The 19,352-nt window shown below is 40.4% G+C and overlaps 1 protein-coding gene across 1 annotated transcript in view; it reads right to left on the bottom strand.

Moving 5' to 3' along the window:
- SOX6 (SRY-box transcription factor 6) overlaps nt 1-19,352 on the bottom strand; it is a 520,387-nt gene that overhangs the window by 330,641 nt on the left and 170,394 nt on the right. Inside the window, 1 exon segment of the mRNA XM_021005404.2 lies at nt 16,691-16,898. Coding sequence (XP_020861063.1) covers nt 16,691-16,898 — 208 coding nt within the window.

The raw sequence follows: 19,352 nt of genomic DNA, 5'->3' as shown, positions 1-19,352 counted from the left end.
ACTAATGCCATCGAATAACATTTCTAAAGGTGTTTTAGGATTAGAAAAAATAAAAATAAACGTCCAAACAAGGAGAAAACGGAATAACCATCTAGCAAGAAATGTAGCTATAATGAGGCAAAATATCAAGTCATAATCTTGAGCCAATCAGTGAAACTCAAAGAAAGACACAATAAAGAAAGTGGAACGTTGGGTGTTGTCTTGAGCAGCCCTTCCTTCCATACGTTTTTAATTTCCCCCCAAGTACGGGTGTGAAATATATGGGCATTTTTATTTTTCATGGTGGTGTGCTCTGGCAGAGCCCTGAAACACCTTAGCTCCCTCTGTTAGTTCTCACCTCATTGTAAATATTTAATATCAACCTGCTTTTTGAGTATTTAAGATACGATGAAGAGATTAAATACTACTACCAGGATCAAGACACAGGTTGAATAGAGACATACAAGGAATTAGAGCTATCCATGAAACAGAGCACTCACTGAATACTAAGGAAGGCTGGAAGAGGATAAGGAGTCACATTCGTCAATTACAAAGAAATGGTTTGTGCTCATTAACTTAGGGAAAATACCATTAGATTTTAATAGGCTGCTCCTTACTTAGATTTCTTCATGTCTCAAAGTTTCCTTATTTGACGCTCAATGGTAGGCACCAGTTAAGGAATGTGTCATATCTCAGAATGATCTCATTATAAATAGCATTTGAATTGCATTCTGTACTCTACACAGCCCATTGTCCCAAAGTGATAAATAAATCCAGATTAATCAAATATGCACTTGACTGTATGAAAAATAACATTCCATGCCATCTGGCTTCTATACTACACAACTCCTTGGGTCTTCTGAGGATGACGATGACTATGACGCCAATGATGATGATGATGATGTCGATGATGATGACAGCTGTTATTCATAGTTATCAGAGATTCTGTTATACCTAAACAGCATAAGTTAACCACTGTTTTATTTTAACAACCTAGTAGTTCCTTTAAAACTGAAAACATTTTGTAGTGAAGATGAGGGTGCTTTGACTCTACAAGATTTTGAAGGCTGGATTGCAAATTGTGAGTCCGCACAAGATAATACCACAAGCAATGCTGAACACCATTGTAATGCCCCCTGACAGGCCTAAATCTCATATCCAGTTCTCACCAGATTGGGTAAAGGTAACTGCTTTGTCCATGAAGCAGACTCTTAGGAAATATTTCAATGAAGGAGTAAGAAAGAGAAGTGGATCTAATGATAACTTTCATATGCTTGCGAAACCCAGTTTATTTGAAATTTTGATTAAGACTTCTGTTTGACAAAATTGGATGAAAAAGAGAAAATACCCTCTTGATTTATTGGCAATGCTTCCCCGATGGCATAGGGGATGCATCACTTTATCTGCAGTGGAGTGAATTCTATTTACAATGTTTTCCCTTTGGGGAGTAAGGGTTGGGAGCAGGGAGCTGCTAATGTGGCTGGTGGACTACTATGGGTAATGACAGATGAAGTCTGCAGATGTACAGAAAGCCGGCAAGCTCTGACTAAATGGCACTGAAACATTCCCCTTCCCCATCAAAATGACTGGGCGTCACCCATGCTTTCTAGGCCCTGATCTTGACTGCACTGTACCAGGAGGGGGCTAAAGGGGGAAGAAAAATCTGCCTGATATTTTGCACCCTCACAGGATGAAGACTTTCTCTTCAAAAAAATGATGATTTCCCCAAATAATTAATTATTTTAGCCACTGTATTATTGCTTACAGTAATACACAGCAATAACATTTACATTGATTGAATTCTGTTTCCTTAATGTGAAATTTGTTTGGGGTTAATTAGCGCGGCTGAGGAATAAGCTTAATAATTTTATGTTGTTTACACTGGAGGCAGTTTTCCATGAGCGCTGCTCAGGGAGGAAGTGACATCTTGGAGTTTCAGACAAAACATGGAGGTAGAAGCAGCTGCTCACTCTGGGATAGTGGGCCTCCTCTGCCAGCTCGCCTCCCCATGTCTCAAGAGCAGTTCCTAATGGCAACAATGCAGAGTTGTCAAAATTATTATTTTTTTTTAAGGCTGATAAGTTTTCTGAAGCCAACGCCAAAGCTCAGGGTTAGGTGGGAAAAGAGAATCTATCCAAATTTAAAATGTACCTAACAGACATTTTTACTGTCTTTCTTTAAAGAAAGGCAGGTCTAATTAGTCGTCTCTCTAAAATGCACACCTAGCATTTTTATTATGTATTATAACATTTTGCTCAGAGCTGACATTTTTATTCTGACAAGCACTGTCTGGAGAGCTCTCAATAAATAATACATTTACAATTTTCAGTAAATAAGCAGTGGACACAAATCGTTACCCTTACTTACAGCTGCCCCTCTCTAATAGCGCTTTTACAAAGAAGGTGACTATTCAGTCTAATGCAATCCTCTCAGTGCTGGAAAGACATTTTCATTCATTACCACGGTCAAAGCACTTAAAGCATTTTAAGCCTTGTTGCAAAACAGCAGGACTGGCAGAGCAAGGAGGACTGAGGAAAAGGAAAGTTCATCACCAGAGAAACCTGAGGCCATACACCTCCACTACTGGGAAATGCACTTCTTCCCAGGCCATGACCACAGGAGGGAGGCTGCCTGGCTAATCCAGAATAGACGGTTTGCTTCGGGAGTGTTCACCACTTGTGTTGATCGTCAGGGGGAGGGATCCTGTTCCCGGCCTTTAAATGTTCATCATCTTTAATCCCTACCTTTCCCCCTGTCCTTTGCTCCCTGTCTTCTATGTTGACTCATGTTCACCATTGAAGAATATGTATTAAGGATTCTCATGCATGTGGGGACAGGTGAGCTATGACTCTTGAGAACAGAAGCTAACATAAGGCTTGAGTTCAAATAAATTCAACTGAAGCCAGGAGACACAAACAACTTTATCCCGTCTCGGATATTTACTGATCCACTGAACCGGTTCTGGTCCTTACCCCATCATGATTTGCTATTTAGGTTCTACCCCAAGGCTACATAAGTGAGGGTGTGGGCCAAAAGGAGAGAATGTTTCTACTTATTTTAAATGAAATAAGAGAAGAAAGTAACATGAAAATAAAACTGAACCCATATCACTGATAAAATATGGTCCATGGGAGAATCAATTCAGGATTCTCAACCACCTTATTGATCCAAAGAGTTAATGCTACACTGACTAGGCTCCCATCCATTTAGTAGAATCAGCGTTATCACTACCAGAACTCATATGTTTTTGGTAAAACATATTTTGCTACCTTTAAAAACCCCCAGAAAGCTTCTCATCTCACTTAATGACTCAAATGTGTTACTATTCCTATGACATCCCTGACCATAACTTCCCTTCCTATCTACCACTCCCCTGTTTGTGTTATCTTCTCTTGTTAGATAGAATTAGAGTGCAACCTCCTTGAAGTCAGGACCTAATATGGTTTTGGTGTATCCAGCTCTTAGCACAGAGCCTGGCACACGGTGTTAGTCAGTCATTTTCAATCATAGCCGATTCTTCGTGACCCCATTTGGGGTTTTCTAGACAAAGATACTGGAGTGGTTTGCCATTTCATTCTCTAGCTCATTTTACAGATGAAAAACTCAGGCAGATAGGGTTAAGTGACTTGACCAGGGTCATACAGCTAGTAAACATCTGAGGCATGATTTGAATTCACAGAGATGAGTCTTCCTGACTCCAGACCCAGCATTCTATCTACTGCACCATCTAAAAAAAAAAGGCTTTAAGGTTTGAAAAGCATTTCATAGCTCATCTCATTTGGTCATCAAAACAACCATCCTTCACCTCCTTGATCCCTTTCCTAATGAGTCCTAGGTGGTCCCAATGATGCCTCAAAGACTTCAGCATTTATATACCACTCTTTTCAATTACAATAGATTGTCTACACATCATCATGTTTTCTTTTGTATATATTCTTATGTATCTTAAAAGCATATTTATTCTATCCACACTTTAATTATAATAGCACAGCTATTAGGCCTCCATCAACAAGTATTCACTGAGTGCCTACTATGTGCTCATCCCACAGCTAAAAGCTGCATGGGGACATTGTAAAGCTGTGGTTCTACCTTTCTGGAACCAGGAGGTAGCAGGGTATCATAGACAGGGAGTCACACCTGAAGCCAAAGTGCCAGCTTTTCCCCTTGCTAAGCCGTGTGATCCTGGGTAAGTCACTGACCCTCCCCAGCCGTACGTTCCTCATCAGCAGCATACCACCTATCTCACCAGGTTACTGGTAGGAAGGCATGGTGTGCAATGTTACAGAGGCATGGTTTATTATGACATAAAACCAATGCTATTATGTAATCCAATGGCAAACTATATTGGACCTCTGATCAAGTAGGGTCCCTTAAAGAGGTGGTAGATGAACTGGGCTTTCAATATCAGATGAGTAGGGAACAAGCAGGAAGGAGGCAGCTTCAGCATCTCAGGGCAGAAGGCCAAGAGCTGGCCCAGTGCACCAGATACTCAGGAGGCCTCTCACTCCCTCTTCACACAGCAGGTGTGTTGTTGACAGAAGATCTGAACCACTTTCCACACAAAACTGTTCTTTGGATTAAAAAAAGCATGCCCTCTGGTTGTCATAGCCCAGATTTTCCTGAGCACTGACCTCCACTATTCAATTCAACAGACATTAGCACTTATGTTCTAAGCACTAGGGAAGCCACAACGACAGTCCCTGCCCACAAGGGGTTTACTTTATATTGGGAGGGGATTCAATATACAGAGGATAATCTCAGGAGCAAGAGAATGTTAACAACCGGTGGGGGAAGAACGATCAGGAACAACTCGGGCATCATGAAAGGATTACTGAAAGGTTTAGAGAAATCTCATGCCTAGGAGACTCTCCTTCTTCGTGGTCATCTCTAGGCTCAGCTGGCTTCCCCACAGAAGAGCACAGACTGAGACCTCCAAGGCAAGTCTTCGCTGACTGGCAGCACAGCTCAGGGCAAGGCACTATAAGAGAGAGAAAAGTAAACCTGCTTCTGTTTGCTGACCTCAGGACTCAGCAGGGAGTTCCCAAATAGCAAACACACACCCTCCAGACAGATGTAGACCCTGTGGGTTCAAAAGTCACATCAAGTCAAATCAGTCCGCATTGATTAGCACTTATTAGGTGCCAGGAGCTGTGCTAAACCCTGGGAATACAAACATGGACCAGTAAAAAGAAAGCCCCTGCCCTCTAGGAGCTTACATTCTAATGAAAGAAGACCACACCTAAAAGGAAGCTCAAAATGGAGGGTAAATATTCAGAAAGCCAGAACAGTCCTAAAATGACTGTGTTAACCTAGTAATCCAGAAGATTACTAAGTCAAATTGGGGTGAGGGTAGAGGGGAGAAGGGGAACGTGAGAAGGAGGATAGGTGAGAAGACCAAGGAGCAGTGGGAAAGAGAGAAAGAAGCAGGCATCTATAGCAACCAGTGAGCAAAGACCTCTTACCAGATAGAGCTCCAGGGTGTCCAGAAGAAAAGGGGCAGTAGGGAAGAGGTAAGAACAGAAAGGGGACCAATTAGAGAAAGGAAAGAACAATGAAAGCTCGACATTGGAAAAGAATCTGACCCAGGGCATTGGGGATGAAAGGAACGAGATAGATGACCAACTGGTTTTTGAGAGCGCGAACAAGAAGAGTAGCCAGGGCCCACATGAAGACAGCAATACATAGTAGAAGGAACACAAGACTAGGGGGCAGGAGGAGACTTGTATTTGAGTCCTTCTTCTGTTATATACTTGCTGTGTGACCTTAGGCAAGTCACATAACCTCTCTGAGCCTCATTTCTTCCTCATTTTCATTATATCTATCCCACCTACTCCACAGAGTTATTGTGAGAAAAAGGCTTCATAAACCTGAAAGCACTATAGATCTGGGGGTTGTTATTCTATAACTTTGAACTACCACATATTCAAAAAGAAAGGGGTAAGTAATGAAAAACATATCGAGTTCCAAAGCTGCCAGTGGTTTTCACATGATCCTTTGTATGATTGTTTGTCCCAATAACAGAGGAGCACCTTTGGTGGGTGGGTCAGGTTGGGATTTTCAACTTCATTGGCATAGGGAACTTCAGGTATGGAAACTTCCTTCCTGATACAGACCTGCAACTCCCTGACTCTGTAAGGAAGCTGAAATGGGGTATAAGGTAAGATTTGAAAGAGCTGCCTCGAGCAGGGATGAGGTGACTTACCCCGATCACAGAGATAAGATGTGTCACAGAAGTTAACAAGGTCTTCCCAAAGCCAAGGCTGGCCTTCATGCATACTGTCATATTGCTTCCCATAACCCTGCTATTTAAAATCAAAGTATCATCTTAAGACTTGGAACACAGACCCTGCAGCAGTGCTTTTTTGGTCTTCCATTTCCTTCTAAGGAGTGACAAGGTCCCCTTAGTAAGATCTTGCTACAAGTCACTACTTAAGCACCCATTTCCATAGCACCTTGGCAACTTCTTTAAAGATAATATGTTTATTTTTAGTTTTCCATTCACTTCCATAAGATTTTGAGTTTTAAATTTTCTCCCCTTTCTTCTCCCCTCTCCCCAAGACTACATGCAATCTGAAATAGGCTGTACTTATACATTCATATTAAGCATATCTTCACATTAGTCATGATGTATAGAAGAATTAAAGCTAATGGGAGAAACCATGAAAAAGAAGAAATAAAACAAAACAACAAAAGAAAAGGAAAGCAAATAGTATGCTTCCCTCTGCATTCAGACTCCATCATTCTTTCTCTGGCTGTGGACAGCATTTTCCATTGTGAGTCTTTTGGAGTTGTCTTAGATCCTTGCATTGCTGAGAAGAGCTAAGTCTATCAAACTCAGTCATTGGACAATGTAGCTGTTACTGTGTACAATGCTCTCCTGGTTCTGCCCATTCCACTCAGCATCAGTTCATATAAGTCTTTCCAGGTTTTTCTGAAGTCTGCCTGCTCATCATTTCTTATAGCACAATAGTATTCCACTACATTTATATACCACAACTTGTTCAATCATTCCCCAATTGATGGGCATCCCCTCAATTTCCAATTCTTTGCCACCACAAAAAGAGCTGCTACAAATATTTTTGTATGTGTGGGTCCTTTCCCCATTTTTATGATCTTTTTGGGATACAGACCTAGAAGTGGTATTGCTGGGTCAAAGTGTATGCACAATTTTATAGCCCTTTGGGCATAGTTCCAAATTGCTCTCCAGAATGGCTGGATCAGTTCACAACTCCACCAACAATGCATTAGTGTTCCAATTTTCCCACACCTTCTCCAATATTTATCATTTTCCTGTTTTGTCATATTAGCCAATCTGATAGGTGTGATGTGGTACCTCAGAATCATTTTGATTTGCTAGATAACTTTAATTTCTTCCTCTGAAAACTGCCTAGTCATATCCTTGGACCATTTATCAATTGAGGAATGACTTATATTCTTATAAATTCGACTCAGTTCTCTATATATTTTAGAAATGAGCTGGCAACTTCTTATATGAGCATGCCATCATCCCAAAATGAGATCAATAGATCAGCTGCTTTGGTCAGTAGAAAGGTGCCAGTTCAGGGAGCTAGGGTATTCCCAGGGGGAAAACATCCCTGTGCTCATACATTGTTAGTCACTATTGGAGATCTGATATTTTAGCCCTTCCACTAAAGGATGTCTATACTTTAAAAGCATATGCCAGGACATTCTACAACAAGTGCTATTTCCAAAGCTAATGACCAAGGCCCGTTAGTCTCAGCTTCAGTGTGTTCTTTCCTGGAATTTAGTGCTTGTTTTCTCTCTCTGCCAGATATGGCACTTGCTGGCCTACTGGTATCATGCCTGTTTGACTATTTCTCAAATCCTGTGCTGCCCAGAATGGATCAGTTTCAAGTAGCTAGATCAATAAACACAGCATTCAACAGTGTACTTTTTGAGGTATAAAAATCTAATGACAGCTTTCATCTCTGTGTCCCCAACAAAGATCTTGACATCAGAAAATGGAGGCTGAGGAAGATCAAGAACAGCCTTAAGAGAATAAAGTGGAAGATGGAGGTGACTCTAACCACTTTTAAATCTAAGCATCGCTAGAAAGGGAAAGCTAACTCTCCAGTTTAAATACAAAGTCTCTAAACAGGAATCACAGACTGACAGAATTAGAAGGAACTTAGAAGACAACGGAGGTAGAAAATGAAGGGACATGGAATACTTTGGCCAAGGCCACCCAACCTAGCTAGGAGCTAAAATCAAGTTAAGAACTGATGTCTAACTCTTTTAGGCACTAAACTATAGTTTCTAGTAGAAGTAAATTAATTAAGCTGATCCAAACTTCTCTGCATTAATGAGATTTCAGAAACTCTTTTTAAAAAGTGGCCTGGCGATATGTCTAACTTTTAATTCCCAGCATCTAGAACAGAGAAGACCAAAGGATCATAGCTGTAGAACATGAAGGGACCACAGAGGCCCCCTAATACAACCATCTTACATTGTAGCTCAGGAATCTGAGACCCAGAGACATTAAACTGACTGACCATGTTCACCTAGGGAGTAAAGGACCCGAAGTAGGAACAAAACCTACATGTCCTGGCTCCAAACCCCATACTCTTTCCACTGTCTCATAAGATGCTTAATAAATGGCTGTTGAATTGAAGATTGTGGTGCAGACAGAGTGAAGGCCTCTGGCTATCATTGAGCTATTGAAATAGAAAATTGTACATCTGAACATCCAGGATGGAGGAAACCTTGGATACCACTTAGCCTAAATTCTCAATTTCAGAGGAGGTGTAAACTGAGGCCAGAGAAGGTGAAAAGTTCGCCTAGGGTCACATGTGATTTGCCAGAACATTATTCATAGCTATTAATATTGGGCCAAGTACAATTATTTCATCTCACACATATTTATTTAGCACCTACTGTGTGTGGTATTACAGCATGTTGGGCTTAGAAGTAGGTGCTTAAGGAAAAAATTGCTGAAAGCTATTCAAGGAGCTAAGTGTTAGAGATCAAGAATCCCTTTAATTCAAAAACCATTCCTTGGGTTGGACCGCATAACACAGCAGTAGGAGGACATTAGAGATCAAAAGGAAAAAAAAAACTGTGTTCTCTAACGAACCTAGTAATCATGGTCCAGGAGAAGGAAGAATGAAAATCCAGGAGTGCTCAGAGTTGGGATAAGGGTTGAAGACACTCTATTAAGAGACAACAAAAGGAAAAAGGAAAATTGCACTGAAGGGTCCATCAAAGAGCTTTTGTGAGGGCCTCCTGAAAGGCCTCATAATAAAAAGGAAACTGGGCTGAAAATTTAGAGGAAGGTGAAAACCAAAAGATACAGTCAGCTAAAGCTTTCACACATGCACACGCATGCGCACACACACACACACACGCACACACGCACACACACACACCACATTACAAGACAGGAAACTTTTGACCAGCTTGGTGGAAGAGTGGAAAAAAACAGGAAAGTTCTTTTTCTCTTTTTGTTGCCTTCCCTCTCGCCCACTTCACCCCCCTCCCTTGTTTTCACCTAAACCATGTGTGAGGAAGAGGCAAACAGCATGAGAGAATCATCTCCTCTGTCCTCTTATCGCATGGTCCAAATGGGTTCTGAAAGTGGCTGCTTCAAAGAATCAATGATCACAGAATCATGGATGCAGAGCTGGAAGGGACAGGGTTTGGGGATCATCTAATCCAACTCACTCATTTTGCAGATTTGAAAACTAAGTCTCAGAATGATTAAGTGGATGATCATGGTCACACGGGAAATAAGCAACAGAGCTAAAAATCTAACCTAGCTTTGGGGGAAATGCGAATCACATGGAATCCATTTGAAAACTGCAGATAAGGTCCAAGCATCTCTATCTGCCAGAAAGCAGTCTCCCATGTCTGGAGAAAGGAACCCCAGTTATTCCTTGTTGTATAAGCAATTGAAAAAATAGCAGAAAAGAGTCTTCTAAATAATTTCTCAGCACCCCAAAGAAGAAGCCATGAAAACAGAATTTGAAAATAAATGAATGAATGAAGAGATGAAAATCTGAGATCAGATATTTCAAGCTAGAAGTGGCCTTAGACATCAATTAGTCCAATACCTTCATTTTACAAATAAGAAAACAATCCCAGAGAGGTTGTGACTTCCCAAAGTTACAGAAACAGTAAATTGCAGAGAAAGGATTTGCACTCATCCTCTTTGACTACCAAGGCCAGTGTTCTTTCCAAGGTACCATGACAACCCAAGGCAATTTTTCAATTCTGAGCCCATACAAAAGGAGGGAGAGATACTACAACCAAAAGAGCATTTCCAAGGTTATAAATAGATGGAGATGCAAAAATATGCCAGCACAAGTCAACTCTTGTTTCTCCAGAATGATCGGGGAGCAAACTCTTCTGTTGACCAAAAGCCGTTCACCAAAGATCTTCTGACCAGTTTATCAATTTGTAAAGAAATCAATAGCAACAGGATACACTTCAGCCCCAAAATGAGGCTGGGTGAGTGACTCAGAAAACATGACAAGCAAAGCCACGGTCAGTCTGATAAACACCAATCATCAGTATACAGAACTATAGGAAAACCTGCTTCTTGCACACTGTGATGATTTGGATTCCAAATAAGAGTTTGCTGCAAACGTAACAGAGAATCTTCCAAACAGGGGAGTCAGGAGGAAAGATTCCAGTCTCACTCAAAATAATAATACTAATTAGACAAAGCTACATCCTTCTTACTTTGAAGACCTACTTTTTTCATTCTAGATTAAAAGGATAGCTGGTCTTGGGAAAGTATGGCAGTTCAAGAATTTAAAATGCCCAACATATTTGAGATAAGAATTCTAGACATTTTATAATGAATACTGAATGTATTTCTTATTTTCTTATGCAAAATTTTTAAACCCTTCCAATTTCTCCCATGACCTAAAGTGGCCTTCCATTCAAAATCATGAATGAGAAATAGAAAGGAGGGGATTTCAGGCAGAGAGCACCGGATGCTTCATCAATACAGTCAAAACAATGGGAAAAGGCAACAGCCTTAAACCATCCCCTTAAGAATGCTTATTTGTGTTGCCCTTGCCAGAATGCTAAACTCTTTCATGGGCTTTTTTTAAAATATAAATTTCCTTTTCATCAGGAGAGCATGGTTCTTCATTGCATGTTATCTGAAGACTCTTGTAGGAATCTACTGAGCTCTGTCACTTACACAATCACATTCCATATCTTCCACAGCTAACACACAAATGTCCAGAGAACACACATTCCTATGAGCTGGAATCAGGAGTTCAATTGGAGAATTAAAAAATCTTGTTCTACTCTAAGACAAGGATAACTTTCCAACCTTGGGGTCAGTGCTCAGGAACTAGGACCTGATATTGTGCCAAACTTGCCTTACATCCTAAATGAGCCTCCACGATTATTTCCCCCCATAAAAACCCTTCAAAATTCTTTCCTGTGAGATCGTTCATTTTTTTCAATTACATAACACAGTTTTCCAGTACGTTGAAGGTTATCAGATGAGTAATATGCGCCAATCTACATCCTTACTAAATATATCGCAGTGTGTGCGCATGTATAGATATAACCAAATTGCCTAAAGATGTGAGGGCTGATAACAATCCATCAGATATACACATCCACACATGCTCATTCCTGTGCTGAGAAACAGCTGCATAAGGCACTGGAAAGAATACCCCAGTAGGAATTCAAAGCCCAAGTGTTCTCGTCCCTTCTCAACAAGAATATTGAAATGAATCCAAACAGTTTCATTATCACAGCAACTCTGAGCCCAAAGCTCTACTGGACAAATGCTCTCATCTCAGTCCTCCCTGCCAAGCTGGACCGAAATCTCCCACTCGAACATTCTCTGTGAGGTTTTAATGTTGGTATTGATAGGGCCCCTGCCTCTCCCTAACGCTGTCCCCCAGCCCTTGCCACATCTTAGTGATGACTGAAGGAGAGGCAGCCTGTTGAAAGGTACAGTTTCATTGCAGAGGCAAATAATAATGAACAGCAAAATTGTGCCTGTCGCTAATGAGGCGAGGCATAATATATTTTGTGCCCTTTGTCCCAAACTCCAGAACCTAACCCAGAGGAGAATTCACCCTGACCAGGATGAGATTTTTTGGTGATATAATATACAAGACATGACATTGGCTGGGAGCACTATTATTAAAGAGAGATTAAAACAGCTGTACATTATGCTGCAGCACTCACTCTTCCCTTTACAAACAGACGGTCCTGGATTACAAGAAGCACTTGACCATCAACCAGATTTAACCAGCTGGGCCATATTCTCCTAGGCAATGCCTGTTGACCTCCTCAGTCGCAGCTGCTCAGATGAAATTCTCATTAGACAACTTATTTTCAGAAGCCAAAGGACCCTCTGATTAAATATATGTATTTAGACATAAAAAAGTCTTTTTAAAAGTACTCATTTTCTGACAAGTGCTGCTTATGATAGGGCCCAGCTACACTGGGAACAAGAGCAGGCAATACAAGGAGAACGAAAATTCATCACTTAATCACAGCTGAAGGGTTGGAGACTAGAAGGATTTTAACCTGGAGCTCTCAATCAGAGCCTTGCTGTCTACCCCAACCAACTTTACTAGACTAACAGCTGCTTTAAAAGTTAGATTTTTTTTCCCCCTTTCTTTCTTTTCACAGAAGAATTTAAATTGTCTGCATTAGGTTCCTATTCAAGACAAGATCAGACTTCCACTGAAACTCACTACTGGGCAACTCAAGGCACCGACCTGCTGCCAAAGGTACTGTTGCCTTCCAAGAAAAACACCTCCAGGAGAAACAAGCATGTGAGGTAGGTAGTACAAGGATGATTAATCCTCACTTAGTGACTTGCCCAGGGTCACACAGCTATAAGTGTCTCAGGCAGGAAGGGAGCCCAAGTTTCCTGACTCCAGGTCTAGCACTCTAACCACTAGACCACACTGTCTTGAAATGCATTAATTCCCTCTCCCATCTCCATGCTTTTGCATGGGCGGTCTCTTCTAAATCCAGAATGCACTCTTTCCTAACATCTGTCTCCTAGCATTCCTTGTTTCCTTCAAAGCCCAGCTCCATCTACACCTGAGTGCCCTCCCCCAAGACACAGAGAGAGAGAGAGAAAAAAAAGAGAGAAAGAGAGAGACAGAGTTGATATGTCTCCTTCAAATAACTTTGTATTTATTTTGTATATAGCTTTGTGTTTGAATACCATACCTACCACCTGCCTCCTGTAGAATATAAGCTTCTTGGAGAAAAATCTGACAGATTTTTGTCTCTGTAGCTCTTGTACCTAGCACATAGAAGGTGCTTAATAGATGTTTATTGGACTAAGGTTAACTCATCTGCCTAATACCATTAAAAGATGCTCATTTGAGGAGGTCATTTGTAGACAACTAACTAGCTAACCACTGAATAATGGGTTGATTTATTAAAACTATTTCTTTCACTCCAAAGATTCAAAGGATTTAGAGTAGGAAGGTATCTTAAAGATAGATCCAGTCCTGCACAGAGCACCTAGGTGGTGCAATGCGTAGAATGCCGGCCCTGGAGTCCAGAGGACCTGAGTTCTGGTCTGGCATGAGACGCTAAATGTGTGACACTGGGCAAGTTACTTAATCCTGCTTGCCTCAGCTTCCTCGTCTGCAAAATGACTTGGAGAAGGAAATGGCCAGTATCTTTGCCAAGAAAACCCCGAATGAAGTCACAAGAGTCAGACATGACTAAAACGACTCAACCAAGAAAAAAAGGGCAAAAACAAAAACAAACAAACAAAACACAAAACAGAGAGCCAGAAATGTGAAGTGACTTGTCCAAAGTCACATTACAAGCGAATTAGCAGAACCAAGATAGTAACCTAGGTCGCCTAATTCCAAACCCTAGTCTATTCCCTACTGAGAGAATGATCTAGTCAACTATGCACTAACATCAAGAGTCCTGAAGACAGTCCCCGCAAACAACCCCGTCCCCAGCCCAGACCCTCTCTTCTGCATCTGGAAAATGAGGGCTTGGAGCTGAAGGGTCTCTGAGGTGCCCTCCAGCTCCAACACTCTTTTATCCCCCTTGCTCAATGCATCAAACGGTTGGTGTTAGGGTTAGCGCACACAGAAGGGAACATTCCACTGCTAGTCTGTTTCAAAAAAAAAATAATTACAAAGCAAAATACAAACAAAGGAGCAAAGGCAAATGCAAAACAAAAAAAGGCAGAACTTTATGGGAGGATCAACATTTTGCTGAAGTGGCATAGGCATATCTCTTGATATCCTATTAATTCTCCTCTTCTATTAATTTAACAAATATTTGTGTCAACTGTCTGTCACATGCAAGGCTCCTAGGAGCATACAAAGACCTAAAAAGCTTAATTCCTGCCCTCAAGACACTTAAAGTCAGGTAGGTAAGATAAGACAAATAAGACAATACAAAAGTAATACAACATAGGATGTGATGAGTTCCATAAGAATGACACTGAGTACCATAAAGGAGAAACTATGTATTTCTTTATGTATTTATACATTTCTTTACACGTCATTGTTGTTCAGTAGTTTCAGTTGTGTCTAACTCTTTGTGACCCCATTTGGGGTTTTCTTGGCAAAGATACTGGAGTGGTTCGCCATTTCCTTCTCTAGCTCATTTTACAGATGAGGAAACTGAGGCAAACAGGGTCTTGCCCAGAGTCACACAGCTAGTAAAAATCTCAGGTCTCCCTGACTCGAAGCCTAGTGCTCTATCTACTGCTCCACCTAGCTGCCCTTCTTTTCATTAAGACATATTAAAATATCTTAATTTTTGAGGTCTAAAATCTGTGCCATGAAAATATAGTTATATAAATTATATTTAAAAAAACTTTTTCTTCTCTAATAGGAATATAGTGATGGAATACTCTTAAATTCATCCATGGATAAGCTCTTCTTACTCATGCAAGCACCTCTCTCATTCCAAATCAACTATATTCTACATTAATGAAGAGGAAGGACAGAAAAGTCACCATTTTTCACACCAGGGAAAATACTGAGAAGTCCATCCCTACTGGTAGGAAATTATAATCATAAAACTATTGGTTTATTTTTTTTAATAGCTAAAGTTCTGGAGAATTAAAATATTCTTTCAATGGCAACTAAAGAAAAAGGAAGAAAGGAAGGCAGGAAGGAAAGACATTAATACATCACTTGTCCAGAGATCATTGATCTGGGAACCTTAGCTCCCTTCAACTCAGCCAAGAATCAGGCAGCTTTAGTGCCCAGAATCTTAAGACTTTTATTTTTGAGTACAGAGGTTCATCATCTTCTCATACTTCAGCCTTAGGCTGTCAAAGCTTGTTTGTATTAATTTTATACACAATTTTAATGAGTTCAGTTACCTGATCTTCCAGCCCACAGTAAAATAGAAACAAGCAAATTAGAAGCAGGGGAGAGTCAAGGTAAGTACACTGAAAATTACAAGAAGTTAAAGCTGGAGATCTAATAGGAAATGAGGAAACAGAAAAATCAGAGTACAGCAGTCTGGGGCCATTTCATGGAAGAGTAAACAGGCCCACACACCTCACTCACCCTTGTAGGTTATCACTGCACTGCAGGCCAGTCCAATAACTGATACTCATAAGGATACACATTTACTTGCATGTCATGACATCACCTCCATGACATCACCTCCTCGTCAAGAATGAAGGACAAACAACAATTTATAAGGATGATCCTGAGTTGCCAAGAAAGGATTAGTTTTAAGTTCAAATATTAACTACTTATTAAGGCAGGGGAGTATGTGACACATTTTAGAAAGATTTCCACCAAAAAACATTGTTAAAAGTTGGTTCAAAGTTGGGCACAGAAAGGGGTAAGGTTCTGCAAAATTTCCTTTCACGGAACTCTCACTGAGCAATGATGTATAAATACGGTTTTTCTGTACTGAACTTAAATGACTAGTAATAAGCCCAAAGCTTATTGACCTAGAGAGGTCATGTGACTTCCCCAAAGATCACAGAGGAAGCAGTTAGTAGAGTTGAGATGTGAACCTGCATCTTCTAACTCCAAAGTCAGTCACTGTTCTATCTACTATGCCATACTACCAGTATACTGGCATATTATACATAACAAAGATACTCATGTTTGTTTTCTGGTTGGAGCATTTTTTTTTAATTACTCTGATCCGATTCTGAAATTTTGTGATTCTGCAAAGGCTGATTAGTTTCATTTGATCCTCTGAACCTCAAGGATTAATTAGGTTAGAATTGAATGGACCTTTCAGTGGATGGGGAGTTTTTCTAAGACATGCCAGGACTTAAAAATTATCAAAGTTGGAGGTAACTAAAATAAGGAATTCCTGGGATGAAGACAAATCAATTTGTGGAGGTTTTATTTAATTTTTTTTAATCTGATTTTTCCCCAAAACAAAACTAACTTTTGAGAAAGAAAGAGATATATAAATGGGGGGGAAAAAAAGAAAAAAATTTCAGCTAGAAAAATTTCCAAAGTAACTTTTTTAAAGGGTGAGGCTTTAAACTCTCACTTTGTTATCATAAGCACAACATAAAAAAGTAGAAAGTTTTTGAAAAACAGAGCTATCTGCTTAACACTCCTAATGGATCACAATCTGCCATCACCATGGTAACCTCTGAATAACTTTTTTTTTCCCAGCTATTGCCAATTATACACTTCTTTGGCTCTTGAAATCCCACACATTTTTTTAAGGCCTGGAATCTTCAAGAAGAAGAAGAAAAAAAGAAGCTGTCACAGTCTTATTCCATACATACCCTCCTGCTCAGTCCGGGTCATCTCCTCCAACTTCTTCTGTTTCAATGTGTCCACGACGTCTGCCAAGCTCCCTTTGCGGCGCTCTGGAGTTCCAAAAGTGACGCTGGTCATTATCTCTCGGTCCCGACCCCCGTCGTCAGGCTTGTGTGGTGAGGTAGAGGTATTTCGGAAGGAATAGAGGGAACATAACTTAGTATTCTCTGATTCCTGTAAGAAAAAAAAAATTTAATTAGGATGTGCTGAGCTACCCTACTTGCTTTAGGATAAATTCCAAGCCCATAGTATGAACACATGTAGCCGCTAATATTACAAATACTGAGCAAGCTAAGTAACATGTCAATTTTGTTTCTTTTCCTAAATAATGGATAAAGTAATAAAGTGGTAACTGTCCAAGAAATTTACCTGCAACTACAGACGCAACCTGAATGTATTTTCAAAATTGTAAATCAGGTTCAATGTTGCGTAAACCTAGTTTTGAAACAGGCATTGCAACTTCCTACTCATTTTACACCCTTCTGTACAGAATGTTTCAGATCCAGTGAATAATTATTGAGGTTGGGAAGGTCAGACTTTTTAAACTATGCCTATTGGCTAAGGTCTTCCCATGGTTTCAGACATGTAGATCACAAAACATTTATTCCCTACATTTAGTACCAATAAAAACATTTAACAGTATTATATTTAAGAGCTCACAAACATTTCTAAGAGGAGAGTGTGCAAGAGAAACTTTAAACTCTACTAGAATGATTTTTCTGTCAAGGGCCTGCCCTAAATAACAAAAACTGCACCACCTCTACCACCACCACCACCCAAAATATTCCAAACCATGTTCATCCATACACTAGAACACAGGACTTATGACCACTCAGGTCTCTTCATTTCTAAATCTATGACAGTAGATGTTCGCATCCTTTACCAAAGGGCAAACTTATCACAGAAATATTGACACAGGAATTACTTCATAGGACAGAAGTACAAATGAGTTACTAAACAGGTAGGAGGGAGGGTCCACCAGCTGAACACTAAGGGTACAAAGCTTACAATGAAATTGATAAACAACTCAGACAGACAGGAAGGAGATATTTGTTTCTTTGTTTCTCCAAATCAGGACTGATAATTAGAAGCAATTACAATTTAGCAATAGTCATTCTCTTCTGCCGAATTCTCGTCATTAGTGTCTCCATGCAAGCTCTTTGACATAGTAAAGACCTTAGAGAATAGGCATTGGTCCCACCCCCCACATTTTACAAAAGAGAAAACTGAGGCTTAGAGGGGTTAATTGATTTGCCCAAGGTCACATAGATCTCTATAGTGTGAAAAATTTCCAGGAAATCTGATGCTGCATAGGAAACTGTTTTCTAATGATTACCTTGATATCTATTTCACTTGAACCCAGTAATGCTGAGAGGGAGGACAGCAGTGGAGTAGGAGCCACAGGAATGAATGGGAGGATGAAAGGATAAAAGAAGGAGGAACAGAAGAGAAAGAGGAAATCATTTCCACCTAAGCATAGATCCTGCTACCTTGTTGCACACACCATGAGGCAGGTTGGCACACTCTTCAAAAAAGAACCTCCAAAGGAGACATAATTCAACAGGGAAGGGGAAACACACCCAGCATACCCTGCAGGGCCCACTGACTCAGCTACCTCCATTACACTCAGATGGTATAATGTGGCTTATACCAAAATTGAGCAGAGTATGGAAGAATGCTAGATTTGAAACTGGTGAGCTTGGGTTTGAGTGAGTCCTAGTTCAACCACTCACAAAGCGTGTGACTTTGGGCAAGTCACTTAACTTAGTTCTCAGCTTCTAAATCTGTAAAATGGAGATAACAATTCTTTCACTGTCTGCCTCATCGGGCCGTTGTGAGGAAATGTGTGGCCCTAAATGATTCCATAAATGTAAGTTATTATCATTCCTGAAAAGCAGCAGGTCATAAGGTGAGGAAGACTTGGGTCCTCTGATACAAATATGTATTAGCAATGGGTGTCAAGCAAGTCACTTAACCTCTCAGTGGGATCAGACATCTCTATAAGACTAGAGCTGATCCACATTGGAGAAGGAAGCTCTTCATAAAAAGATCTGAACCCTGAGGAAATTTCAGATCTAATCTTTCTTGTCTGGACAGATGGATGGATGGATGGATGGATGGATGGATGGATGGATGGATGGAATGAGATAAAGACGGGAGAGGAGAGAGAGAAGAAATTATTATAGCTGGTATGTGGGTAAGCTGATTCTCCCTTTTCCTCAGGATGACACTTGAATGAAAGAGAGAATTCAGGAATTAAAGCACAGGATTCTTTCTTTCCCTTTGGGACCTCTCAAGGGCTCTCTTAAAAAAGAGTAACATGGGAGACACTAGCACAGGACCACTCAGCATAGCGTACCCCAGGAAAAAAGGTGCTGATCTCTATGAGCAAAGCAGAACACAAGTAGCTCAAAAGAAACGTGAGATGCACAAATTAAAGAATCCACCCCAAATGTTCACATGGACTATCTGTGCCTGAATAGTGGTAAAACATTCTGAGATCATATTGGTTGGATCAGTGACAGTCGGACACACCGTAATTTGACTCTAGCATGGTGATGTCATTTTGGTCCTCTTCAAGAACAAAAGATAGCAACCAATTAACCATCAAGGCACAAGCATTCAGTG

The sequence above is a fragment of the Phascolarctos cinereus genome, unplaced genomic scaffold, assembly GCF_003287225.1.
Source record: "Phascolarctos cinereus isolate Bilbo 61053 unplaced genomic scaffold, phaCin_HiC Scaffold_9;HRSCAF=440, whole genome shotgun sequence".
Classification (NCBI taxonomy): domain Eukaryota; kingdom Metazoa; phylum Chordata; class Mammalia; order Diprotodontia; family Phascolarctidae; genus Phascolarctos; species Phascolarctos cinereus.
Note: the sequence above shows the minus strand (reverse complement) of the source record. Positions and strands in the feature narration are given on the sequence as shown.